The sequence below is a fragment of the Nothobranchius furzeri genome, chromosome 8, assembly GCF_043380555.1.
Source record: "Nothobranchius furzeri strain GRZ-AD chromosome 8, NfurGRZ-RIMD1, whole genome shotgun sequence".
NCBI lineage: Eukaryota > Metazoa > Chordata > Actinopteri > Cyprinodontiformes > Nothobranchiidae > Nothobranchius > Nothobranchius furzeri.
Window position 1 is genome coordinate 55,651,324 of NC_091748.1, and position 27,391 is coordinate 55,678,714.

General features: G+C 41.3%; 1 protein-coding gene across 6 annotated transcripts in view; it reads right to left on the reverse strand.

The window, feature by feature from the left end:
- Positions 1–24,519, reverse strand: part of ap3d1 (adaptor related protein complex 3 subunit delta 1) — a 28,024-nt gene extending 3,505 nt beyond the window's left edge. The window contains exons 1-31 of one of the 6 annotated variants that reach the window (XM_070554132.1): positions 24,215–24,519; positions 21,839–21,934; positions 21,140–21,220; positions 20,934–21,014; positions 20,735–20,842; positions 20,447–20,576; positions 18,449–18,588; positions 18,266–18,339; positions 18,107–18,156; positions 17,862–17,911; positions 16,927–16,975; positions 14,418–14,563; positions 14,072–14,220; positions 13,745–13,975; positions 13,407–13,638; positions 13,140–13,285; positions 12,828–12,969; positions 12,403–12,474; positions 12,223–12,298; positions 11,882–12,081; positions 10,415–10,488; positions 9,795–9,815; positions 5,769–5,937; positions 5,480–5,626; positions 5,098–5,151; positions 3,232–3,342; positions 2,459–2,617; positions 2,136–2,183; positions 825–845; positions 321–510; positions 103–191 (exon numbers count right to left, since the gene is read on the reverse strand). In XM_070554132.1, coding sequence (XP_070410233.1) covers positions 103–191; positions 321–510; positions 825–845; positions 2,136–2,183; positions 2,459–2,617; positions 3,232–3,342; positions 5,098–5,151; positions 5,480–5,626; positions 5,769–5,937; positions 9,795–9,815; positions 10,415–10,488; positions 11,882–12,081; positions 12,223–12,298; positions 12,403–12,474; positions 12,828–12,969; positions 13,140–13,285; positions 13,407–13,638; positions 13,745–13,975; positions 14,072–14,220; positions 14,418–14,563; positions 16,927–16,975; positions 17,862–17,911; positions 18,107–18,156; positions 18,266–18,339; positions 18,449–18,588; positions 20,447–20,576; positions 20,735–20,842; positions 20,934–21,014; positions 21,140–21,220; positions 21,839–21,934; positions 24,215–24,310 — 3,432 coding nt within the window. In that variant the 5' untranslated portion in view covers positions 24,311–24,519. The remainder of the gene's footprint in view (positions 1–102; positions 192–320; positions 511–824; positions 846–2,135; positions 2,184–2,458; positions 2,618–3,231; positions 3,343–5,097; positions 5,152–5,479; positions 5,627–5,768; positions 5,938–9,794; positions 9,816–10,414; positions 10,489–11,881; positions 12,082–12,222; positions 12,299–12,402; positions 12,475–12,827; positions 12,970–13,139; positions 13,286–13,406; positions 13,639–13,744; positions 13,976–14,071; positions 14,221–14,417; positions 14,564–16,926; positions 16,976–17,861; positions 17,912–18,106; positions 18,157–18,265; positions 18,340–18,448; positions 18,589–20,446; positions 20,577–20,734; positions 20,843–20,933; positions 21,015–21,139; positions 21,221–21,838; positions 21,935–24,214) is intronic. The other 5 variants (XM_070554133.1, XM_070554134.1, XM_015971384.3 and 2 more) reach the window with 5 other exon arrangements.
- Positions 24,520–27,391: the final 2,872 nt, after the last annotated feature.

Below are 27,391 nucleotides of genomic sequence, written 5' to 3' on the forward strand. Positions count from 1 at the left end.
ATGTTTGCAAAACATTAGTGAAGCAATGTGGTTTGATCAATAACTCCAAAATCATTTACATTAAATGCATTTTTGTGTTTAATTGTGCATTTTACTACAGACCTTTACAATGAAGGTCAGAGTTCCCTTCAGTTTCTGTGGCATTATGATGCTTTGCACAGTGAAGACAAATCTTGCCTCGTTGGACACACCTTCAACAAAAAAAGCTCAATGTTAGGCGACTCAACCTTCATTTCCAATGAGACGTTATAAATAAAGCTAACACACACAGCAGCCAATCCTTAAACAACTGCATCAACATTCTGCGGATCGTCACTGACCAGGAGGAAGCTGAAAGGGGATGGTGAGGCTGTCATGAGGGCCCGAGCCTTCTGGCCTCTGCAGCTTGGAGTTCAGAGAATCCAACACGTTGAACTCCATGGATTTCAGGAAGCTGTCACACTTGTTCTCAAATATGACGGACACAACCACCTGACTGCCATCCTGCAGGTTACCCTGGATGTCGTACGCCTTACGATCAAATGAATAAAACAGGAAAATAAAAGTTAGCATCACAGAGATTAAGCGCCTCTCCCAAGTCTAGTTAGAGAAAATAGTCAAGAAACAAGATTTTAGATGAACATCAGAAATTCCTAGAAATAGGCTGAACACGAGGGGGTAAACACAGAGATTTTCTCAGAAAGAGACCAAACACTGCTGTGCTACAGAGGCATTCGTGTAATCTGCCTCAGAGGACAGCCTGTAAAAAGAACAAGGACAGAGAAAAGCACATCTATCAAAGAGTGTTTAAAATTTTCTGCCTGAGACAGAACTTTAACAAATACCTCGTCAGCGTCTTCCATCATCTTTAAAGAGAACAAAAAGAAAGAAGGCATTTGGATTGATTTTTGCTTCTATGTTGAATGTTTATGTGTCTACGACGTCCAGGTAGTGCCAGGTGTCAAAAATTGAAACGTCTGTTTACAGTTTTATTTAGTAAACTAGGCTAACACATTTTCACATGTGCTCTTGTTCTGGTAATCTGTGTGCATGGATTTGCTAAATAGAGCATCTCAAGTTTGGTGAATTTGAGAACATGTCAGGATTTTTTTTTCTTGAACCAAAAATTCCCCCTCACTTCAACCACAGAAAATACTAGTTTGAGTAAAAACAAGTGATATTTTAAGCTGGACAGATAAGAGTTATTCGCCATTACAGGGAGCAAATTTTGGGACCGTTTACAAGGAGCAGCACCTGAAAATAAATACTCTCTTATTAAAAAACAATAAATCACTAGTTGTAATGCCATTAACATCTGATAATATTTCATGTGATCAATGATACTACAGTTGCTACTAATAATGTCATTGAAATAAGAAAGTCAGGTGTTGAACTTTGCAGATGGTCCCTAAGCAGTAAAGTTACCCAGAGATCGGTCAGCTGCCATCTTTGACGCAAACACACAGCTCAACCCAACAGCTGCTGCACATTTACACCGCTGTTGTTATTTCTCCAGCTTAAAATTCAGCTCCGTTTAATGGAAATTAGATTACAGTTTACTTTTCTATAGTTGGACTGAGGTTAAGTCTGTTCTGCAATGTTGCTCGTCTCGAGAGCCACTGATCCAGGTAATTAAAACATTTCTGGTTTTGGCAATTTAACTAAATAAATAAATACATCACTGCATTTAAATAGTTGTGTGCATACTGTTTACCAAACCGAGAGCACAGATCATGTGTATGGTGTACAAAAGATTTCCCTGAACTTTACTTGTATTCTACACTTGGCACCGATCCTTCTCCATAGCCATCTTTGACACACCTGGTGATTACTAACCTTGTATGGAGAAACATGTGAAAAGTTACAGATAATTCACCTCGTTTGATCAGCAAAACCATTTTTATCTCATTGTTTATTTGCCCATCTGTATTAACAATTCACCAAAACTGAATCAGGTTTAACTCCAATGCAAGAGGACTGTGTCTAATTTAAACCTTTTTTTAAATAGAAACTGTTCTATTGGAGAAACATGAAGACACATTTATGCATTGGAAATTAAACTGGGGAATTAAATGCTCCAACCCAAATGAGGATAAATGGTTGTGGAAAAATAAAGAAGAATATTCTGCAGCAGTTTCCCAATCTCCATCACTCACCACCTTGATGTAGGAGTTCTCAGCCAGCAGGCAGTAATTGGACATGGGCTGAAAGAAGAGAAGAGCTCAGGTCAGATAGGGCGTTCGCAGTCACTCGGTGTGACACCCCGGCAACAGGAGCCTGTGTCATCAAACTGATCTAACGTGTGTGTGTGTGTGTGCGTGTGCGTGCGTGTGTGTGTGTGTGTGTGTGTGTGTGTGTGTGTGTGTGTGTTAAAATTGAATGTTTATGTTTATCAAAGCTTGTAGAAACAGAGGTGATGAACACTTTGAATGTAAACTAAATATATCGGTAAAACATTTTAGGATGTTTTAATACTGACCGGGAGAGGCTCTTCTTCCTCCACAGTCCCATTCTGAACAGACTCCTCTCCACCTTTGTCACCATGGTGATGGTGATGATGATGATGCTTCTTCTTCTTTTTCTTTTCCTTGTCTTCCTTTTCCCTTTTCTGCTTCTTCTTCTTGTGTTTGGATGACTTCTAAACCCCACAACAGGAGCAAAGAAAAATACTTTTAGAAATCTGTAAAACATCAACAATATGTTTAAACACTGAAGAGTTTGACACTTCACGCTATTGCTTTGAAACTGGTTTCAGTGGTTCTTGAGGCTGACATTTAAACAACTTCCAGTTGTACAGCTCTCTGCTGATCAGAAACTGCACCTTACAGTTTTGTGGTTCAAGTAGGAACACTAGAGGGAGGTCTCTACTTGCTTTATGGCAACAGCTGTTTGCTATGACGGTAGCTCGATAAAGGCCATTCGTTAGCTCTTTCAGTTCATCGACCAAATAAAAGTGTAGCACTAGCCACAGCAGGCTGTGGCAGGACCGCTCACGGCAGTTGTAATTATGCTTTAAACCAGGCGGACGGAGAAGCAGGAAACTTAAGTGTTGTTTTAACTGACTAAAATTTCAAAGTGATTGAAAATCTCCTCTCAAGACCAGAGAAAGTTGTAGAAAGATGGCAGGTCATTTACACAAACTTGTGAGAATGAGAACTGTCAATGTGCTGCATCTTGTCAGGCCTTTGTGAACTGGAATCTCAAGCACTGTGGCCAAACTTAGCAATTATCACATTATTGGCAGTGACTCACCGTCTCCTCCATTTCAGTGTCTTTGGGTTCTTCAGGCTCCGAGTCTGGTGTTGTGACAGAGATAGCCCCAGGCGCTGGAGCTGCTTCTGCTGCTGCTACCGTTGCTGCTTCCTGCTCTCACACAAACAGGCAACACACACATACACAAAACACCAAATTAAAAGAATTAGCAAACATGACCACACCAGCTTTGTTCTCCACTTCTGTGTTGAGAGAGGGAAGAAAGGTTAAGAGTCCCAACAAAAATGCCACCAGTGGCACACCAACAAAAATGACGATGCGTTAAACACTAAGCACATCCAACAAACCAACACAAACGGCTGCTCCAAAACTAAATCCTGGTGTGCGAGATTCTTTGTGACGGCGATAACTCAAGTGTGACAGCCAACACGAAAACAAGTCTTCTATATAAACCAGGCTGAAGCGTGTTTCTGGACCAGCTTCCACTTCGGGGCTGATAGCTTCAAAGATAAAACACACACACACCCATCTAACAGACCTGGTTTCACTGAACACTTCTCCTCACACGAAGACTAAAGATGAAAGAGCACTTTTAGATCCCTCGTGTGTCAAAAGCAGACTTATATTTCAAGCACGATATGTTTAACTTTCGCACAGAAAAGAGATGAAGATAAAAAGCTAATTTCTTGATGTAAAAGTATCATAAAATGTGCCGTCCTAAAAAGGTCAACAGGGGTCTCGTAACTCCTCTGAAATCATTAGATTACTCTTATATTTTGTCTTTAGTTGAGGTCATTTTGAACTGAACTGACTCCTGTAGATGAAGTGCATTCATTATAATCAGTAAGTGTTTAATAAGGTATTTTGCTACTACAGACTACTGAATACTAACTACTGACAAATGTACACAGAAATGAATGACTTTCACCTTTTAGCGGTGGGTGAGTCAAAACAGATTTAAGCAAATTTATGCCCGTTTCCATTATCAGAACTTCGGGGTATATTTATAGGAACTTCCCGACGTGTCTCCACTTGACCAGGCCAGCTGAACAGCCATTTTCAGGAACGTTCGAAGTACCCGAGTGGGGTAGATACTCGGAAAGGCCCGGTGGAGTAGCTGATTGGTTATAACTCAGTAGGAAATTACATCAGACGTTGTCCAAAACAGCCAGCCTTAGTAAATTAAACTCCTGACACCAGAAAAACGGGGAAATTACTCCCAACAACTGAATTCTCACGGCTTTGTTGTCTCACAGAGCACCGTCAACAACAGAGCTTCTTCTGGTCTTGAATGCCATGTTTTACATCACACAGTTGCTCTGGTCCTCTGAATGGATTCAATTATGATATACTTTGACAGAATAAATGCTTTTACTATTAATGTTACTGTGGATGCTTTCTGGCACGAACCAGTTACTTCACTTACTGCCAAAGCAGTTGCAATATGCAGACGCCTGTGCAAGTCCTAAAAGGGCTTAATTTGAATGGAGACACAACAGCAGAGAGGACCGGGACACCGTATCTTCCAGTCAAATTTCCCATCCCAGAATTTACCCTTAAGTTCCAGCAATGAAAACACACCACCGACTTACTTTAACTACAACTTCAAAACCATCACAAGACCCATCAAGCAAAGCAAAAACCAAGAACTGGTAATGTACAACACTAACAATATGTATGCACACAACTGCATGCTAGAAGACAGAGACCCATGAAAAGTAGACGAAACAGTGTTCTGTGACCTCAAAAAGTAAGGAGTCAAAAAGGCGCCCAAGATGAGAAATAAAAAGGTGATGCTTATCCAAAGATCTCAGAAACAGAGTGTAGAGTAGATCTAATGACTGATGGAAGTTTATGAAACACAGCATGATGAAGAGAGAAAAGGGGGGGTGGGGGCGACTCCACCTGGGTGTTAGAGGGCACTGGAGCGTTTGAGAGCCAGAAATCCAGGTCCGAAACCTAGGAGAGGAAGGGAGGGAGAGGAGTGGCAGGAGGTGAGAGGGGCGGGGGCGCAAACAACTTCTGCATCTTACTACAGACAGAGATTACACTGCACTATTTCATGAGTAAATCAGGTATTTGGAGAGAGACTGCATGGTTGGCTACGAGGAAACTGATGCGTGATCACAGGAGCTGACCGGGAAGCAGCAATGGAAGTGCTGAGTCAAATCAAACATTTCTGCTTTTGTCTAAACTCTTTAAAGAGCAAACAGTAGGACTCATTTGTATCAATCTAAATGGTAAACAAAAGGAAATACTAGATACTAAACATGTTACAGAGGCATACATCAGCAGAGGTGGATGTGGGAGGAGTCACCACTTCATTGGTTTCTTCTGACTGGAACGCAGGCTCATCTGCCTGACCACAGAGAAGATCCGCCTCCTCCTTTTCTTCATGTTTGTGTTTTTTCTTCTTTTTCTCTTCTTTGCTCTTCTGTTAAAGAGAAAAATATAACAGATTTCTTCATGTCAGTCAGAACCTGACAAAAGCTCAGTCATCACAGCAGTCGACGGCTCTTTGATCCGATTCACGAGGAAACAGCTTCAGATAATCCTGACTCAAACAGCATCTTTACCTTCCTATCCTTGTCTTTATCTTTCTTCTTTTCCCTCTTTTCTTTGCTGCTCTTCTTTTTGGGTTCCAGTGAAGAAACATTTTCTCCCTCTTCATCTTCTGCTGGGCTTTTCAGAACCTCTGCAGCACGATGAGACCTGACTGGCAGCTTCTCGCTGTCCGCAAGCGGCCTGTACATAGAAATGGTACAGAAATGTATTAGAGGTTTACTTGTAAGGCTCTTGATATTTGGAGCCTAATCTAACAAAATTAATAAATAGAACTTCAGCATTCTTTCTGTTTGAATCTGTTCCAAAAGCTGAACAAGGCTGGTCAGGTGCAGCTGTCAGACATACTCAAGCAAAGCTGCTCAAAATTAAAAGCAGGCAAGTTTCAGTCAAAGCACTTTTCTACCATTGTTCCAGGCATCAGAGACAGGCAACCAGCCCAAAACATTCCTCCATTTTGAAATGAAGAGCTTTAACATCCAAAATCTTGATTTAACAGCTGCAATGTGTCCCTCTGCTGGCTATCCTCTATTAAGACAGTGCTGTGTGTGTGTGTATATCTATATACAGGTGCTGGCCAGTAAATTAGAATATCATCAAAAGGTTGAAAATATTTCAGTAATTCCATTCAAAACGTGAAACTTGTACATTATATTCATGCAATGCACACAGACCAATGTATTTCCAATGTTCATTACATTTAAATTAGATATTCATAAGTGACAACTAATGAAAACTCCAAATTTGGTATCTCAAAAAATTAGAATATTCTGAAAAGGCTGAATATAGAAGACACCTGCTGCCACTCTAATCAGCTGATTTACTCAAAACACCTGCAAAGGCCTTTAAAAGGTCCCTCAGTCTTGTTTTGAAGGCACCACAATCATGGGGAAGACTTCTGACTTAACAGCTGTCCAAAAGACAATCATTGACACCTTGCACAAGGAGGGCAAGGCACAAAAGGTGATTGCTAAAGAAGCTGGCTGTTCGCAGAGCTCTGTGTCCAAGCACATTAACAGACAGGCGAAGGGACGGATAAAATGTGGTAGAAAAAAGTGTACAAGCTCTAGGGATAACCGCACCCTGCAGAGAATTGTGACGACAAACCCATTCAAAAATGTGGGGGAGATCCACAAAGAGTGGACTGCAGCTGGAGTCAGCGCTTCAAGAACCACCACGAGGAGAATCATGAAAGACATGGGATTCAGGTGTCGCATTCCGTGTGTCAAGCCACTCTTGAACAAGAAACAGCGCAAGAAGCGTCTCGCCTGGGCCAAGGACAAAAAGGACTGGACTGATGCTGAGTGGTCCAAAGTTATGTTTTCTGATGAAAGCAAGTTCTGCATTTCCTTTGGAAATCAAGGACCCAGAGTCTGGAGGAAGAGCGGAGAAGCACAGAATCCACGTTGCATGAGGTCCAGTGTAAAGTTTCCACCGTCAGTGATGGTGTGGGGTGCCATGTCATCTGCCGGTGTTGGCCCACTCTGTTTCCTGAGGTCCAGGGTCAATGCAGCCGTCTACCAGGAAGTTTTAGAGCACTTCATGCTTCCTGCTGCTGACCAACTTTATGGGGATGCAGACTTCACCTTTCAACAGGACTTGGCACCTGCACACAGTGCCAAAACCACCAGCACCTGGTTCAAGGACCATGGTATCCCTGTCCTTGATTGGCCAGCAAACTCGCCTGACCTTAACCCCATAGAAAATCTATGGGGTATTGTGAAGCGGAGGATGCAATACGCTAGACCCAACAATGCAGAGGAGCTGAAGACGACTGTCAGAGCAACCTGGGCTCTCATAACACCTGAGCAGTGCCACAGACTGATCGAGTCCATGCCACGCCGCATTACTGCAGTTATTGAGGCAAAAGGAGCCCCGACTAAGTATTGAGTGCTATACATGCACATTCTTTTCATGTTCATTCTTTTCAGTTGGCCAACATTAGAGAAACAAACATTTTTTCATTGGCCTTTAGAATATTCTAATTTTCTGAGATATCAGATTTGATGTTTTCATTGGTTGTCACCTATAAATATCAAAATTAAACGTAATAAACATCGGAAATACATTGGTCTGTGTGCATTGCATGAATATAATGTACAAGTTTCACGTTTTGAATGGAATTACTGAAATATTTTCAACCTTTTGATGATATTCTAATTTACTGGCCAGCACCTGTATCTATTACTTTGTACCAAGTCAGCATTCATTTCTTTATATTTTGCTTCCAAGAAGTCAAACTTCCTTTATGATGTTTAAGAAGATCTGAAATATTTTAATTTTTTTTAAATAATTAATTCTTTTAAAGTTTTTCAGACACCTTTGGCTGATTCTTCACTCATTTTCTAGCCTTGTGCTTGAGTTTTTTAATGAATGTTTTAAGCTTTTTAATTCTAACTGGTGAATCATTCAGGCATCTCAAAGCCGCCTAAACTCAGGCAAACCAGTGATGTCAAAAACAACAGAAAACTTAAAAGGTGTGGTTCACTCATTTAAAGTAGCTTTCCAGAGTTTTCCCCTTTCAGAAATTATGTACGATTTTACAGAAATCTGTAAACGTGATTGTCTTACTATGTACTGTGATATAATGTAAGAAATAAGTCAATTTTGTTTTTTGCTAAGCACGCCCCCGCCCCACAGAGCTCTGTGCAAAAGGAAACAGAGAACTGACCAGAACTAGCCGATTACTACCAACTAACCGCTTACATGCTTCACATTTAAGGAAGTACTTCAGGCTGATGCTGATTGGTGAACTTTTCACGGACAAGTCTTTAAAATATAAATATATGAAAACACAACATGACATGAGAATAATACTTGTAAAACAACGTGTTTTAGCTCTGTCTGTCGACTACAGAAGCACATTCAGAAACAAGAAACGTGAAGTCGCCATCTTAAAACGGATCGGCAGAATTTTTGTGTGATATGCTTGTCGGCCACTTGATGGTGCTATCAGATAAGCGAAATACTCCGTCCAGTTGCTTTAATCAATACACTTGCATTGGTCTCTAGTAGGAATGAATGCCTTTTAAGTCATCCTATGGGGTAAAAAAAAAAACACCAGTGCACCTGTTTCAGGAAGTAGAAGATTGCCTGTCTTCTTTCCCGATATTTGGAAATCTCACCTCAGACTGGATAACAGCAACGCAACTCTACCACTGACTCCATTTGCTCTGCAATGTTGATGTTTTATCTCCACAAATAACACAAGCCTGGAGGAGTTCTGTCGTATTGTAGAGTTGCTAAAGCTAACAGTTACCTTTTACCAGCCGAGAGGTTCACCAATGTTTCCTGGACTATAAACCAACAGCCTTCTCAGATGCAAGTCAAGTTGGGCAAAGGTAAAAAGCCTAGCCAATTTATTTTTATTTATTTATTTGCATTTCAAGTAAATGCAGCAGAATATGCAAATCAATGTCAGGTGCAAGAACTGAGCAAAGATTAAGTGAAACATAGCAAAAGTCTCCTGAAAATCCTTTGAGCGTTACTGCAGTGCTCACACTGTGAGCGCACCAGAGCGCCAGAAGTCAGGAATGTCTGACTGAAGTCAGACCTGACAACTGTGGGTCAAATAACTGCTCTGTAACTCCAGTGATGAATCTTCCAAAAACATCTTGCTGTGACCTATTTTAGGGGAAAGAAATAGCAGCAAAACACTTTAGGAAGCTAATTCAAGAGGACAAGCAGCAAAAAGATTCAAGTCCTGATAATATCAGCACCAGTCTATTACAAAATTGTTTAATTATTTTCTCATCAATTTAAATCATTTGTTCAGAATTACAGGTGCTGATGTTATCAAGCACAGAGTCAAAACAGTAAAAGAGGAAGAAAGGCTTCAGGATCAGAGAAAATGGACGCTGACAGAAAACACGTCCAAAGCTACAAGCAAAGCCTACATATAAAGAGTCTACAGGGAGAAGAGAGCAGAGATGAAACAACTAGTGTGAGCTCCTAGCTGTGGAAACACATCAGTAAGTAGAAGGGCAAGTATTAACACAAACAGGCAGTAAGTCAGGTCCTCTGGCTGGGGCACGACTCACCTTTTCCCAGCTGATTCCAAACTGTCACCACAAAGAGGCAGTGGTGATGGTTTGCATAGAAGAGAGGAAGCAGAAGACCATGAGGAAGAAAAGAGCTGGGCTACACCGACCCCAGTGCTGTGGCCAGAAAGCTCTTAAGATTTTCTGATCCTTTCAAAAATAGACTTGTTTTTATAAATAAAAACTGAAAACCGCAAAACTAAAAAGTCTTTAACTAACTTATAAATATTAGATCACGACTAAAATATCACCCATGACCACTTTCATCTTCAGATGAATGACCCTAGTTTGGCACATTTTCCTTTTTTATGCATCTTGAAACATCTTGGGGGGATCAAAATGGACCAGATTAAATCTGGCCATTTCAAAAGAAGTGTCAATAGAGGAAAATAAAAAATATTCAAACTGCCTCAAAAATTTACAAAGGTCCTGTAATCAGGATTTGTGATCAAAACAAAATAAAACCACATAAAATAAAGTGAAAACAATTGATCCTATCTAATTTTGGACTCCGTATTTGAATAAAAGCTTTACTTGGTTCTTATTGTTTTTAGACATTTAACAAAATGTATTAAAATCTGATCTCATGCAGAAGTGGGATAAATATGATGTAAACTCACTTGTCCAGGTCGATATCCAGAGCTTTGTGTGGGTCAGCGGGATCTCTTTCATCATCATCGCTGGGTAAGGCATTCTGATGCAACCAGAAATCACAACAAAACAGGAAATAACTTGCTCATTAATTACTATATTAGTTCACTGACTTCCGAACTTTGATGTGAGGAATCCAAAAAAGAAAGATCATATTAGGTTTTAATAAAATTAAATGATTTTGCCAAAACTAAATGACGAAGGTCACTGACTTTCTAAAAACTTTCAAATAAAAATGCCTTTTAAACAACAAGTCACCCCAAAGCTATTGCTTCTGCTGTTAAACTATAAACAAGTGTCTAATAGTCATGTGTAGTCTTTATTTCTGGCATTTTAGAGCATCTTATTTAATATTCAGCCCAAGACTGTCAGTGTACCGCCCTCTTCAGCTTAAAGGTCTGCTCTGTTTGAATTTGGATCAGCCATCGTTATTGGATAAGCGGTACCATGTGACGTCATCTCAAGTTTTCTGGAGCTCCACATTCATACCACACCACAGCCAGTGTGAATGCTCTGATTGGACTAAATGATTTCTGATCTATGTGGAAGCCATCCAGAAACGTTAAGTTATGCATATAACTACCATTCCCTGAAGGAGAGGAACGAGGTACAACACATATAGTATAGGATATCACGCCTTCGCATGGTCTGACTGAAGACACCTTTAATCACGCCTTTAAGCCACATGACATGTGACATAGGGGGCAGGGTCCATCTGCTTATAAATACCCTTATTCACACATCATGTTCCAGTTCTTACGCTCTTCACCTCCCTGGAACACCTCCCAATCAACCTGTGCTAGCTAGCACTCTTCTCCGCTGTTTTTTGGAGCTAGCTTAACTGTTCGTGTCGAACTAGACCGCTGCCTGCTGGTAAGTGTGCCTACTCGCCGAGCGCTAGCACCGTTTAACCTCGCTAACACCTACGCTGTTGGACCTCGTGGTTCGGAATGAGCACCAGGTCTGACCCACAGAAGAAGAAGTCCACTATACGACCCTGCCCACAGGGCTGTGGCTTCACGACAAGGATTTACATGAAGCTTGCCCTGTTTGTCTCGGTATTGTCCAAGCCAGGAGAGCGTTGACAAGAGCCGGACGCATGCTCATTCTGCAGCCAGCTTAAGCGCTCAACGCTGGAACGCAGACCACGCGAGGGCGTGATATCCCATACTATATGTGTTGTACCGAGTGAATCAACTGAAAGGGAGCTGGACTGCACCTATTCTACATTTGGAATGAAAAAGGCATTAGAATCTGATGGGGGGTAACTTGCTCTTTAAAGACAATAATGCATCAGCCAAAAAAAATATATAAATGCAACAAATAAACCCAAATGAAGTTAAAATCTCTTATGGATCCTAATGTGAATCCTGACTGTGTTTCTGTGTAACTGGGGCTTGTTTGAACATTATCCTTTAAAGTCACAGTGAGCCTACCTCTGGCATCTCCTCTGTTACAATGTCGACCATGTGAGCAGGTGTGATGTCCTCCTCACTCTCCGGACCGGAGTCATGTTTCTTCCCTCGTCCGCTGCGCTTTTCTTTCCTCTTCTTCTTATCCTTCTTCTTTTTCTCTGCCCTCTCCTTCTGACGACGCTCCTCTTCCAGCTTCACATACTGGTCGGACATAGGCAGACCTGAGGCAAACGGGGACAAAATTGTTTGGAAAGTGAATGATGGATGTGCGGTCAAACTACACATCATCATGCAATACTGCAGTACATTAAACCACTTGAAAAGGGTGTTGTGTGTGTTACTGAGAGGATGACATGTGCTACCTGGGACTTTGAGAGGCACACTGAGGTCAATCTGCACAACTGGGATGTGTTCCACTCCAGGAGTCTCCTGATACACCTACACAGAAGAACACTATAACTGTGCAGTCTACATTTAGTACACTACTGCTTTTTGTAAAGTGCTGCCATGACTATAACATTAGCGAAAGATGGTAGCCAGACCTTTTGAGAAGACGGAGAGGCCTTGATGTAGAACGGATTGTTGGCTTGCTCCTGTTTTCTGGCTTCTCTCCTCTGGGAACAAGGAAGTACGCAAACAGCAGCATGGAATAATCAATGAATAACACCAGTTTAAGCATGAGAATGGATGCACATCAAAAGCTGGATTAATCACATTAAACTCTGAGAAGATCCATATGATTTGCTGAAATGACGACTACAAGAGATTGGTAACATTTTCAAACACATGTCTAATGTTTTTGTTTAATCTGAATCACCCAAATGGTTCAGGTGAAATAAGATGCTACAAAGTAGGTGGAAAGGTTACTAATAAGGCTAAATAAATCAAAGAACAAATCACACAACCAGGTTTTTTTTTTAAAGTAAATTCACTTTTTAAATTAAACGGCGGCTTCATGAGTGCGTACCCTCGCCAGCTCTTTCTCGTCCACCTCTGTGTGACGGGGACGAGAGTGTTTCGGCTCCTCCTTTGAAAAAATTGCCTTTGGTTGCTCATCTTCAGACTCACTTTCAGATGGCGGCTCATTAATCCAAGCGTCCAGGTCCAGGCTTCATAAACATACAAACACGTGTGCATCACACTGGTCAGCATTCAAACAGACATGGATTCACAGACGTTTCAGTTATTCCCTTAAGTTTTAAACTAGAAACATGAACCAAAATAACCAGCAATGTTTGTTTTGAATCTTACAAAGAGTACATGTGGTAGGTGAACTCACCCGTCAGGAATAGGTACTTTTTTCTGTGCCTTTGGAGCTACAGGGTTGAGTTCTCCAGCAAACAGAGCACAGACTTCCTCTGACACTTCCACATCCTTCTGCTGAAGCTTCTGGATGTACTTGACCAACTGCAGGATGCAAGACGCCTGAAGAAAGACAGCGAGCCGGTTTAGATTGCCGTTACTTTGCTGAGTTTGAGTTAGCATTGGGATCCTGACTATCTTAAAGCACAATAATGTTTTCTTGGTGTGACTCGTTTGCTCTTACCCGCTCCTGCACCTCCAGGTTAGCGCTCTGAACAAACAGCGGTAGCCTGTCAATCATTAGCTGACTGGCTTCCTGTGCAGTAGTGCTGTCTGTGTTTCCCTCCTGACTCTTCAGCACAGTGGCAAACAGCTTAGCTGCATTCTGTACATACACAGCCTGGATGTGGCCTGGTAGTGTGGCTACCTTGGGCCTCAGCATGGCCTCCAACGTCTCCATTGGGTTCTCCAGGTGTCTGAGAAAATCACAAAATAAAATCTGTACTGTCATTTCCACTAAAGCAACAAAAATTAGATATTTTAACCAAACTTACAGAAAAGGATGAAGAAAAGTGTACTTACTCTGAGAATTCTCCACAGATCCAGGCTGCAGCATACAGAACCTCACAGATGCCGTTTCGCTGCGTGTTTCCAGTCAGCATGTGGGCGTTGTCCAGCAGAGTCGCCATCTGAGCAACAGCAAAGACTCGGATGGCCTTGACCCGTATAGCAACATCCAGCATCTGAGAGGCGATGAGGTGGCCATGCCGTGTGCCTTCCAATCGGGTCAGCTCCACCAGAATGCTGATGTACCTGCCAGGCAGACACGAAGAGACGAGTGTTCAACACATCTTCGTGTGAAGCAGAAGACAGAAATGTGGTTTTATGAGGTTCAAGAGCAAATCCAACCATTCAAAGTTTGTGATGTATTGATAGTTGCTTTGGCTGCAAATGTCAATGATCTTTGTGAGCAGTTCGTCCCTGTAGGTGGTTCCTTCTGCTTTGTCTACGTGGAGCATCAGCTTCTTTACAATCTCCATCAAGTTCTTCTTGGACACCTAAAGAAAGTTCAAGCAACGTGGAATTTCAGTCTACAAAGGTTGATTAAATTAGACTTGCATAGTGCCAAATAGAAACTACGCACAAAATATTTGTCAAATACAATCATTCTGCACCATTTGAAACAATAAAAATCCAGCATCCTTCATCCTACATGTATCCAAGCACAAAGTGAGATTTAGATTTTGTTTCGTACCATGCCATAGAGCAGGTCCAAGGCTCTGAGACGAATTGACTCATCTTTGTCATCCAGACACTGGAGGATCAGGTCCTTATGAGACTGCACTGACTTGGGGTGAGTCTTCAGAATCTTAGACATGGCGAGCAGGCCCAGATATTTCACTGTGTTAATACAACAAATACCACATGCCTCAGAGAACTGAACAACAAACAACCCTTTAATCTTCTTTAAAGAATGATACAACATTCATCTGTTAACTCACTTAACCAACTACACTGGCCTAACACCATGTCTGTCCCTTCATTCACACATCCCAATATTTTTACAGGACTGTGATCAACTTGGAAAACTGATCAGAGAAACTGTTCTTTAAAGGTGCATTATGTAGAAATGAAATTAAAATATGTGGTCAATTTTGGTTACTGTAACCACTGTAAACAACTCAGGAGCTTTTTGCTGGCTGTCGTCAAATTACAATTGTCGGCGCTGCCGTATTGGCTCGCAGGAGACACGGCGACCCCACACTCACTGGTGGTAAACAGGAGTTAAGTCCCCCCTTCCTTTGTTTTGGAAGGAGAAAAACTGACAATCCCCACAGCCAGCTGGATATGAAACATGTTTCAGGTATAACCTTCCTTCCTAAATGACTGAAACATTAGACTCTCCTGGGCTTTTCTCACTGTAAAATTCTCACTCTATTCTTCCATACTGCACCTTTAAGCAATCAATGGTTTCCTAAAGAAATGGATAAAAAATGAGAAACATCACATTTAAAATCAGTAAATGATCAGTAAGCAACAGTAAAAGCAGCTACTTCTATACTAACTATGAGTGGATCTATAAAGTACATGAAGGGAAATCAAAGAAACACAAAACAATGGAAAAGACACACACACACAGACACACACGAAAAAGTATTTTCTTTTTATCCTCGTTTTCATTTCTGAAACTCTGCTCAAGTGTGGTGTTCCCTCTATTGTTTTATCTACAATGCCTCTCAGGTTCCTGAGTCAATAAACGTGTGCAGCACTGACCTTGAGGGTCAAGTAACAAACTCTCCCCACCTACACTCCTCATCCCTGCCCCATGGACCCAAGGGATAAACCATCAACCCTACTCAATGGTCAACTTTCCTTGCGGGGTCACACCCATTAGGACAGTGGGAAGGTTAAACATTGTTTCATGCCCCTTTACAACATTCCAACATAGTATAGCCATAAATATATTTTGGAGATTAATAATAATAATAATAATAATAAAGTGGTGCCCTTGTTTTTGTCTAAAAACCTCCACCAATAACACTTTTCGGACAGAAAGTAACCTTTGGACCACCCGGGTGTCGGTCTGGTCGAACCGCCACACTTCCGTGTGTGCTTCGGTCCTCCACTCATCACACACTCACATATTTAGCAACAGAACACCACTGGTGTGAGAGGTTCTCAAAGAAGGAGAAATAGCCAGCTGCTATCACTTCAACTTTAGGACAAACTACCAAAGTCCCAAAAAGAAAATCAACATTTGAAGTCGCAGACAACAAAAGGCGTTTGGACCTAGAAAACCGTGACTGGTGTTTAGTGCTATCTCGTTTCCTCTTGAAATGAGGGTGTTCAGTTCAGGCAGAACCATCTCAGGGAAGATACCCGAGGGGAGGGGTGAGTGTTCTGCAACCGTGTTTGCGTTCAAAACCTAGCTTGTTTAGTTGATTCACTAAAGCGGCTTTGGACCTCTAGAGACCAGAGGTCCAGTTTGACTCTTGCTCTCTCACTAGTTTTGCTACACAAACGTAAAAAGGTGATTCTCTCACGGTCAGGGCCTGCTGAAAGAAAGGGTGTGTAATCTGAGTCAATGTGCAGGAGGCCGCTGGTTTGACACCAACCAATAAGCTGCGAAAACTGAGCTCAATAACAGAGAAAAATGAACTTATGTCCTCCCTAAAACTGGAAACATTTGAACTGTTTTGGCTAAACATATTTACTCCCCCTGATCAGTTCAGTAGGTTGGTTTTCCACAGGCTTTGCAGACTGATGCTGTTCATACCAAAGTGGTGTCTGATTCTAACGGAGAACCGATTTTCAAGGTGGTTTAAAAATCTTGTAAAACCCAACAAGAGGTCCAGTAAAAGGATAAAACCAAAGTGTCAGCAGCTAGACCTACAGATACTAGCAGTCTGCTGTCTACACCACACACACAGCTATCTATGAACGGAGGTCCAGATAACTCGAATGGCTCAATAAACCAATAGGGTTAATTACTGATTGGGTCTAAACCCAACAGATGGAAGCAACAACCTGGGATAAACCACAGAAAGTTGTTTATTTCCACCCTCACTCAGCAGGCTTTCTGGAGGAAGAGGTGGATGCTACACAAGTATTCCAAGCTGGCCTTCTTAATTGAGCGAAAACAGCAGTAAGGATCGAGTTATCCAGAATGAGGGGTCTACGGTGTTGTCTACAAGGATGGACTGTTCCAGTCAGAAACAGACAATGAGAAAATGACACACTGCAGGCATTGACAGAGGGCTCACAGTTCTGGTCCGAGTCTTCAATCAGGATTCGCAGTTTCTGCACACAGAGCTGTGGGAGAGAAACAGCAGGAGGGAAGAGCCATCAACACAACTGTTAACCTTTCCATACCAGTTTCTGCTCTGTCATAAGAGAACACATAAGAACAAAAATGAAGCATCTCAGAGAACAGAAATGAGGCCTTAGGCTGATTTTATATAGGTTGCAGTGTGAACTGTTTTTATGTCTTAAGTCTTCTGCAACAGCAATCGTCGCACAAAGAATGAAATTTAAACACAAACAGGTTTTGGTGATAATACCTCGACATATCCGAGATGTGTTTGTCTATCGACTACTGTGGGTTCATCCCTGGGATTCTATAAGAGTTTTGGAGCAACAGATGACAAACCAACAGGCTGTCACATTCCTCTCAACTCAGTCTCAGACTCTCTGATAAGGGTGCAGCTCATTGATGAGGCCAAAGCTGCAAAGAAATGTTTTTTAAATCCTGCAGATATAATGAACCAGATCCTCTTAGCTGCTGCTCATCTATTTTTCCTCTTCATCCGTAAAAATAATGCCAGGGCTTTCATCCAGTGTAACAGTTTCATACACATCAAAGCCTGCAGCTAGAGGAAACTATCCTCTAGCTACTTCTAACGGGTGATTCACGCTTGTATCCATCTGTCTGCTTTGCATCATACCTCCACAGTAAAATATAACCTGCATCCTACATGAAAGCCAAAATGCTTATTCAGCTCAGAATAGCTTTATTTTCTGTAGAGCTGACAGAAGAAGAAAGGTCTTCCTTGCATGTTCGACAGCAGCATCCTTTCTATGTAAGATGTGTCTTAATCAGACTGTGACAGCCTGCATTATGACTCAACTGGAGAGGAGGCGGGTCATAACAAGCATTTTATTCGTATTAAAGACGGAGGACAGAAAGTTGAAGGCCTACCTGGATACTAGCACTGTGGTTCGGCATCCCAGAGGACAAAGAAATCAGCACTGTAATGAAGAACAAGAAGGCAATTAGCCATGAAAAACAAACCAGTGTTATAGCAGAAAGATGATGTAGAATTTGAGAGAAAAACAAATAAATCCTTTTCTAATCTATAGAAAACTGACTATTTCTATGAATCTTTAAGAAGCCAGTTAACGTTCAGATCGAATTTCTACCATGTAGCAGAAATTAAAACTAACCTGCAATTACAGTGTTGACACATTCATACAGCAGAGACATGGCAGAAGTGCTGTGAGAAAGGAAAACCGGGTACAAAACAAAGAAAATAGAAATTATTATTAGTTTATTCATTCCATGAGACAATCTATCAAAAAATCTAATGGAGTATTTCAGCTCACCTGTGGATCAGGTTAGTCAAAGGTTCGATAAGCTTCTTCCCCAACCTTGGCTCCAGAGGAGTGAGTGCACCAAACTGTAAAAACAGAGACGTGATCCTTTTGGAAAACCTGACTACATATTATTACTACTTTGAAATTATGAAGTGTTTTTTTTTTCCACTTTCAAATAACCTGCTGACTTACCAGCTTGATGATCTTAATGAGAACCCAATTATTAGTAGAGGAAGTCATAAGTTTGAAGAAAAGTGGGGCCAGAGACAGGTAGTTCTTAGGATTTCTCCTAGCCAGCTCACAGATAACATTTACAGCTGCTGACTGGACACCTAAGAACGAAAAAGAACAAACGCTTTTTAGGGAAGGGTTTCCATTTTAAAAAACAAACCATTTAAACACATAAACATAAAATCTATGTGAAACGGCATAAAAACAAAATGCACATCTTATGTAATAGTTGCTAATTGATCAAAACAGGTCAATAGAAATATTCTTGTTTTTAAAGGTGTGGAAAACTCATTTAATCAATACATTTGCAGGAGTCTAGTAGGAATGAATGTTTTGTAAATTGCACTGGGGGGTGTATACTGGTGAACCGTTTATCTCCAAATAACACAAGCCTGAAGGAGCTTCTGCCATGTGTTGACGTTGCTAATGCTAACGGTTAGGTTCTACTAGCTTTTAGGTCCGCTTCTTTTTAATCTATATATTTTACCTTTGGCAGCTATTTTCAGAAAATTCGGGGTGAATAATCATCTCTATGCTGACGACTGCCAACTGTATGTGGCTCTTAAAGCGGCTGACCCTGTGCAACCACTGACTGACTGCCTGAATGAAATCAAGTCATGGCTTTCTGCCAATTTCCTCCATCTGAACAGCTCCAAACTGGAGGCTTTTTTTTTTTTTTTTTGCCCCCTGCTCCCCCTCTGCTGTGGAGCCATCTCTGCCTCATTCTTTGTCAGTTTTTCTGAAGTCGGCAATTAAAAGTTTGGGGGTCATACTGGACGCCAATTTTAAAATGGATACACAGATAAACCAGATGGTCAGGTCGTGTTTCTTTCATTTTCGCCGGCTGACTAAATTAAAATCGGTCCTTAACAAGAGAGATCTCCACACAGTTGTTCATGCTTTTGTAACTTCACGTTTGGACTATGCTAACTCTCTGTTATATGGGGTTCCATCCTCTTTTCAATGGTACGCCTCCCAATCGGTACAGAATGCTGCAGCGAGGTTTCTAACAAACACAGACCGATGGCAACACATCTCACCTGTTTTAGCAAATTTGCACTGGCTTCCTGTTCAGTTTCGGATTAAGTTTAAAATTCTACTGCTGGTGTATAAATCTTTGCATGAAATGGCACCCTTTTATTTGGCGCAGCTTTTAAGCCCCTATGTTCCGGTGCGAACCTTGAGGTCCTCTGACCAGCACCTTCTGCTCGTCCCTCCAGCTCGCGATAGGGCACGTGGCGAACGGGCTTTTTCAGTTTGTGCCCCTAAGCTTTGGAAACAATTCCCCCTGACGGTCCGACTTGCCTTCCAACTTTTAAAGTACATCTGAAGACATATTTTTATTACCTGGCTTACCCAGCTGAGATTGTTTTACCCTTAAGTTTGTCTGTTATTTTACTTTTTTACTTATTTTTATCTAATGACGCCGCTGTTTTCTAGTTTGGTGATCTGTAACTTAAGTTTTTAAGTGTTTTTATCTATTTTACGCTGCTGTCTTCTAGTTTGGTGTCCTATCGTCTTGTACAGCACTTCGATTGGCGTAGTCGCTGTTTAAACGTGCTTTATAAATAAAGGATGATGATGATGTTCTCTGTTGTTTCCTGGATGCTAAACCAACAACAGCCTTCTCCGTCACAAGTCAAGATGGGTGAGTCCATGAATGCTAATCTACAGTGTGACGTAGATCTGTCTGGATTTTCTAATCCAAGAGATTCACCATCTATTTTCCATCAGAAGCTAATGCAGGATGTTGTACATTTCTCTTGCCAAGCTAGATACTCATAAGGGAATTCCTTTCAGTTTAAAACAACAACAAAACAGCATTGCAGTATCACAGCCGCCATATATCATTTTCTCTTGCTGAATACTTTATGGGATTTAGAAGACAGAAAATAAAACTCACAAAAAAGCTTCTGCAGTTTCAGATTTGCCTCAAATGACAAAAACACTGTAACACACCTGGATCTGGATCCTCCAGTTTCTCTTTGAGCCTTGGAAAAGCAGGGCGCAGGGATTCTGGGTACTTCAAAAACACCTTATACATGATAAGCACAGCTTTCTTCCTAATGTAAGGTTTAGTGTGGGACATCTAAAGTGGAAAACAAAAACAGCCAAAATAAGAACCAGTTGTGTTCCAAATGCAAAAATGTTCACATTTCATCTGTGAGCCTAGAAAAGAATTGAAGACCATGGAGGAAAAGAAAAACTGGTTATGTGGATAAACTCGACATTTCCTGCATGACTCACCAGTGTCATGATGTCATTAGCAAGATCTCGAGCCAGATCAGGAGTCACAAAACAAGAGAGCCCAGTCAGAGCAACACCTGTATCATACTGGTTGGGACTACTGAGATCCTAAGAGAAAAATGGAAAAGTCAATAAATAAAAGTAGGACAAAAAGGTAGAAAGGTATTCATAGGCTGCACCAAACAAGTGCATCACCGACCTTTCGGATTTGATTGGTCGTCAGCATGATGACATCAGTGCTCTCATGGAAGCACTGTGAGGCTGCTAAGTAACCGATCCTCTGCAAGAAGAAAACCCGAGCAGGAAAGACAAATGCACTTTGTTATAAAATAACAGAAACATTATCATCGGTCTGCAGCAGCTGGTTTTCATTAACACGATCAGCTGGTGCACGGGCAGTTATACCTTGTATGTGAACTTCGAGGAGCTCATGACTTCAACAATGTTGAACGCTGCCCAGCTGACATCATAGCCCAGCATCTGAAGCTGTAACACAAACGAGCCACACTGTAAATAATGTCAAAAACACTGAGAAACTAACAGATGTTAGCTGGAAGCTCAATAACTGAATGTAGATTTTAAAAACCTCTTTATAACCAGCAGAAACTTCACCACAAACACTTCATTTGACAGTGTTTCTTTGTCAGACTCAACTGTGTTGTTTCAAGAATTAGCACTTTTATTCTTCATTACAAGTGACTAATTTGCTCCAATGTTCACCAAGTTACAGGGTTTGTTTTCTTGGTAAAACTTCTATAAAATAAAATGCGCAACGCAACTCTATCCAATTTGAGTCAGAAAAAGTCTTAGTGCATCAATAGTGTATGTCTAACAGAAAGCACAGATAAATGTTCTACTCCTTTCAGGATGAGGACGGCCATTTTTAAATTGTGATTCAACAGCAGTTTGACGAAAAGCTATTGATCCAAAAAGATCACGTCTGCAACTATCTTGAAGATTGTGATGTGCACTTTAACCTGACCAATCATTCTACCAGAGGGCCCACAGTGGGGTTAAACAAACAGTAAAGAGCAGATGTGACAAAGCCAGAGCTTCTGCTTGTGTGTGTGTGTGTGTGTGTGTGGGGGGGGGGGGGGCTCTTACATAGGTGAGCTTGCACACAGCATTGGCTTTGACAGCGATGTTGTCCTGCTTGAGCTCCTGTTTGATCTCATCAATGCACGTGGAGATGTATTTGGCCTGAGGACAGACAGAGGACAAAGCAGACACCAGATTAGATTAGGTAGAGTAATGTCAGGAGAGCGTTTTTAGGAAAAAACAAAATGAAAAGCCAGCAAACCCCAGCAGCACTGCTGTCTGCCATCTAGCTGACAAAGATAGAATTAACTGAACAAGCTTGATCTAATTAAACCTGTTTTCATCAGCTAACGCTTCTACTATCACTGCTGTCATAGATCTAGGGAGGAGGATGGGCCTGCATGTAAACAAATAAATAAATGCTGTCCAAAAATGTGCTGGTGAAATGATTAAATACACACACAAAAAAATAACATAGAAGTAAGAAACACACAAAAAAATAACATAGAAGTAAGAAATGGAGCAGGATAATGTGCAAACGTTAAAGCTCAAGCATCTTTGACCTTTCTGCCCTTACTTCTACAGCTATAACTGAATATTTTTGGAGAAATCTAGAGCAGTCAGCTTGTTTTATTCAGCACTGGGGGAGTGAGACGAGCCAGGCCTTTTAATGCAAAAAAAATAAATCAGTCAACCATTGTTGAGCTGAGAGGAGCAGCCTATTAAAACAAACACATATAGAGTGTGCCGGTCATGTGTGCGCAGTCATGAGACAGCACAGTGACAAGAGGAGGTGGGGTGGAGAACTACAGCAGCAGCTCCACAAGAAACTTTGGTTTGCTGTGGTAGAAAGCTGGCAGGAGACTGAAAATGCTCTCCTTCAACTACTGACTCTGAATCCACCAAATAACTCAAAAAGTTGATGGGAAGCCAACAGGGGCAGCAACACAGACTGAGTTGGAGATAATCTATAGAGCTGGAGGATATTTGATCATAACTTGTGCAATATTCATTTTCACAAACAACACTGACAAACAGCTTCCAAACACTCCGAGGAGCAACCATTGGAGGACATCCTCACACGTTTCCTCAATACTCCCTCTGTTTCAGAGCATGGAAGCGCTGAGGAATGAATGAGCAGTGCAAATATTCTGCTTCCATGTGAAAAAGATGTGGGCTGACTTAAAAAAAGGGGGCAAGACGCACTCATGAGTACGCACACAGAGTATTAATATTTCAGCAGGCTGTCCACTGTTGACTGGGCAACCAGCACTTTATCTAGATGGCCCTGGTTAGGTTACCGTGAGACTAGGAGCAACAGACACAGAATCAAAGATCAAGAGTCTTAAACAACCGTGTGGTCTAGGAGCTGGATTTTCTATTCCAAAATTCCAATAAAGATTTTAGGAAGTATGATCTGCTGGTTTTACCTCTACACACACAAAAAAAATCATTATAGAGCAAGATGGTCAAAAATGTGTGGATTGGAGCCGGTTGCAGCAGGTATGTGCAACAATGCAACCCAGGGACTTTACTTAAAATCCTCCTTTACTAATACGGTATTTTTGCTCTTTCATTAAAAAGCAGGTTGAGGTAAGGCAGGAAACATGACTGCACACATGGGTATCATAATTCATCGGTCACTGGTGAGAAGATTGCTTAACTCATTTTATACACTATCCAGACTCATTACAATGGACTATTTCACACTTATTTCAGTCAGTAAATCATAAATTCATCAGCATAACGGAACACTTTCTGCTAAATCAGCTGATCACAGACAGATGTGACAAACTAGCAGAACAAGAAACGCGACTTTGTAAAATTAAACACTTTCTGAACAATCCAATCCAATATCTTTGATACCGCTGGAGAAACACACTCCAAGTTATCCACTCTGTAATCAACTTTTTTTATACTTTCATGTGACAGCTGACTGTTACTGTCATTATCTGTCTTGTAAGTTAACGGGTCTTTTTCTTTTGTATTTTCATTTTTGTAAGCACCTCATGTCCTTCGGCTGTTTTGAGTTGGGTTAGGATTAGGGTTGTGTCGCTTGTCCGAGCAGCTCTGTGCCGAACAGAAAGCCAGTGCAGAATTCACTAGCTGTCCCTGGTTTGGTCCTAGTTCTGCAGAAGTAAGTTCCTGGTGTGAATAATTATTTGTCACCTTTTCCCTCTGACTTCTAGCCGGTTGTCACTGAAGTGTCTCCTTATTCACACCTGGCATTGGGCTACAAAGCCAGCGTTAGCGGTTTGTCACTAAGTAAACGCCAACCAGCTACATAAACAATCCAGTTCACCGCTAGCTAGTGGCTGAAACAACTAGCTAACTCGTCAGGGCTAGCCGTTAGCTAGTGGTGTAACGGTGATGGTTAAATGAATTAACTTAAAAGCACAAATAAATTAGATGTTTAAGGTGTTCCAGGTGGGCTCATTTTACCTCATCTTCCTTGTGATTCCTGATGCCACGTACTAAATCCTGGAGATTTTTGTCGAACATCCGATCGATGCTCCCTTTGACAATCTTCAAAGCCATGGCTGTCTGCGACTTGTACCGCTTCTGTCCAGTGGACCCACCCGCCTTGCAGAGAGAGAGGAGTCTTCTGGGACTAGTTTCTCATCCACCCGGGGGTACCGTGCGTTCAAGGTCCGCTGCAGTCAACCGAGCCCGGGCAGGTGAAGCTGCTGAGGCCAGACGAGGCGTCCTGAGCTGTGCAGAGACGCTGGCAGTAGATCTGTGTAGGAAATGGCTGACAAAATGGCGTCTAAAGTCAGCTGACTGGAGCGTTAAGGGAATGAGCGGAGTTAAAGGTCTAGGCGGTCTTCAGCTCAGCCTGGCCTGGAGGAGCCGCCTGCTTCATAATTATATATATATATATATATATATATATATATATATATATATATATATATATATAATTATGTTGTTATACTTATTGTATCTCGTGGCCATGCATTAATAACTCGTGGGAACGCATTAATAAGTCGTGGCAACGAGTTAACAACTCATTCCCATGCATTATCTCGTGTCCACGAGTTATTTCTTTCCCTCAATGTCACCAGACGGACACTGTACCTTTCTACTGAACTTTCAAAACTAAATTTAATTGTTGAGTTAAGTTTGACAACAAAATGAGCATTTTCTTGTGTTTAGTTTAAAGTGAGTTGATGCGTTTATCACCACATGTAGGCTAAGTTATATATATATATAACTTAGATATAGGAGCTATCTGAGCTTAGTGGAAATTACTGTTCTGAACTGCACCTTTCCTTAAATTATATCATTCACACTTTGACAAATTAAACAAAGTATTAAATTAATTGTGGATAATGTGAAAAAAGATTATAGGCCAACTTTTTCTTAACAGTATGACATTGTTCTTAAAGTCTCTTTCCAGAGTATTTATCTTCCACCATCTAGTGGCTGACAAGCGTATCACGCAAATGGTTTCTCCTTCCATATTTTAAAGATGGCAACTTCACATTTGTTTTTAAATGTGCTACTGTAGCTGACAAACAGAGCTAAAAGTCATTGTTTTACAAGTATTATTCTCATGTTGTGTTCTCAGTATATTTATACAACACTTGTCTGTGAGAAGTTCAACTCTGCATCCTTAAATTTGAAGCATGTAGGCGGTAGTCCAATGCTATTGGTTAGTTCTGGTCAGCGCTTAGTTTCCTATTGCATGGAGTTCTACGGTGCAGGGGGCATGTTTAGCAAAAAAAAGTGTTGCTTACATTATATTACATTACATGATGCGACAATCACTTTCAAGGAGTTCTGAAAAATCATACATAATGTTTGAAAGGTAAAACTCTGGAAAGATATATTAATTCAAAGGTAAAGGTTAAAGAAAGGAGCACTGTTCAGATAGTAAATAATGTTATTAATGTGAATATAAACTAAATCGTGCCTGCTGCAGAACATTACAGTTGAGTGTTTTCGACTTTGTGCCATCTTTCTTTTCTCTGCAGACCACCTCTGTCACGTTGCGAGTTAGGAGGAGGTTAGGACCCAAGATGCAGGAAACACCAGATGGCACGAGCGGTTCAAAAGTAAAATCCTTTTTATTAAGATGAGAAACAAAATCTAAAAGGGCAGGAAGCCAGAAGCCAAAAACCAAAGTCCTGAATACCAGGAGAACCAAAGCTCCCATAGAGCGCAAAACCAAGAGCTGAGGCTCAAAGCAACACCGACACCAAACAATGGACCGTCAACAGATAGAGACGCAGACAGGGTTAAATACACTGGGGCATGATGGGAGGCAGATGGGCTGCAGGTGTGTGGGGAGAGAAACCAGGTGAAAGCAATTAACTAATCAGGGAGGAAACTAATATGACCTAAGAGTAAAACCTAAAGAAGAAGAGCAGCAGCATAACTAATATTCTAAGGGTGTAGGAAAACTACAAACACCGGTGGGAAAAAACACACTAAAGAGACTAATAAAATGAAAAGCTGAAACTATAAAAACTGCGGAGGGGTGACTGGGGAAGACTGAAGGAACACAGGACCTGGGAGAGAGGATCTGGAGGGCTGTAGATCTGGGAACACAGAAAGAGAAACTACAGGGGTGTGACAAAGGAGGACCACGGGGAGCACAGGACCTGGAGGGAGATACCTGGGGGGAAGGAAACCTAGAGGGGCTGCAGCTCTGGGAACACATGAGGAAGACGTAGACAATGACACAAGAGGGCACTAGGATACACAATAGGAGAACCTAGAGATGAATGGAGAACACAAGGAGACACATGAGGGGAGACGCAGATCATGACAACCACACCACAGCCGACAAGGGCCATACAAACAATAAACAACAGTAGAACATCTGCTGGATTTTAAATAAATAAAGTTCATAAAATGAATGTGTATAAAGTGTATTGATCATTTCAGAGGTCACCCGTACGCTATTTATTTTGATTTACATTTTGTCTCAAAGATGAAATAAGTTAAACTTTACTGATCCCAATGGAAAATGAATGTCTGGCAGCTCCTCCAACACTTATAGATTTAAAATCCTGATGGCTGCAGAAATGAAGAATGTGCTGATATTTCTGTCCTACATTGGATTGAGGAGCCATATACCACCAATGTGTATTATGTGTATGTAAATTAACATAAAAAATGAAGATATTTCACTTAGATGGAAAAAATGGTCAATTAATTAATAGTTTGATGCAATGCTTCACCAGCAATTAAAACATTTTATGTTGCTTTAATAAAATTTAATTTCTAACTTCTAATAAAATTTTACAAATGTAATGTGATTCAAAGGCATGTTTTGAATCGACAGTTGCAATTAAACAAACATTCATCCTTTAGAGGGCACTGTTTCAAAAACAATACAAGCTGAATGAGCAGTCAGCCTGAATTTACGGTCTCCGGGTCTGCAGCCATACACCTGCGCCTTTTCTACATCACTCCCCTCAGGCATACAACACCAGGGAGTCTGGTAGGGGAAAGAGTTTGGATGGGTGGAGCTGCCAAGCAGTGGTCTCTCCTTTCAGCCTTCAACCACCCCCACCAAACCCACTGCCACAACCACACACACACACACACACACACACTCACAACAATGGTTCACTCGCACTGATTCTACCCTCTAAACTCCCAGTGTTC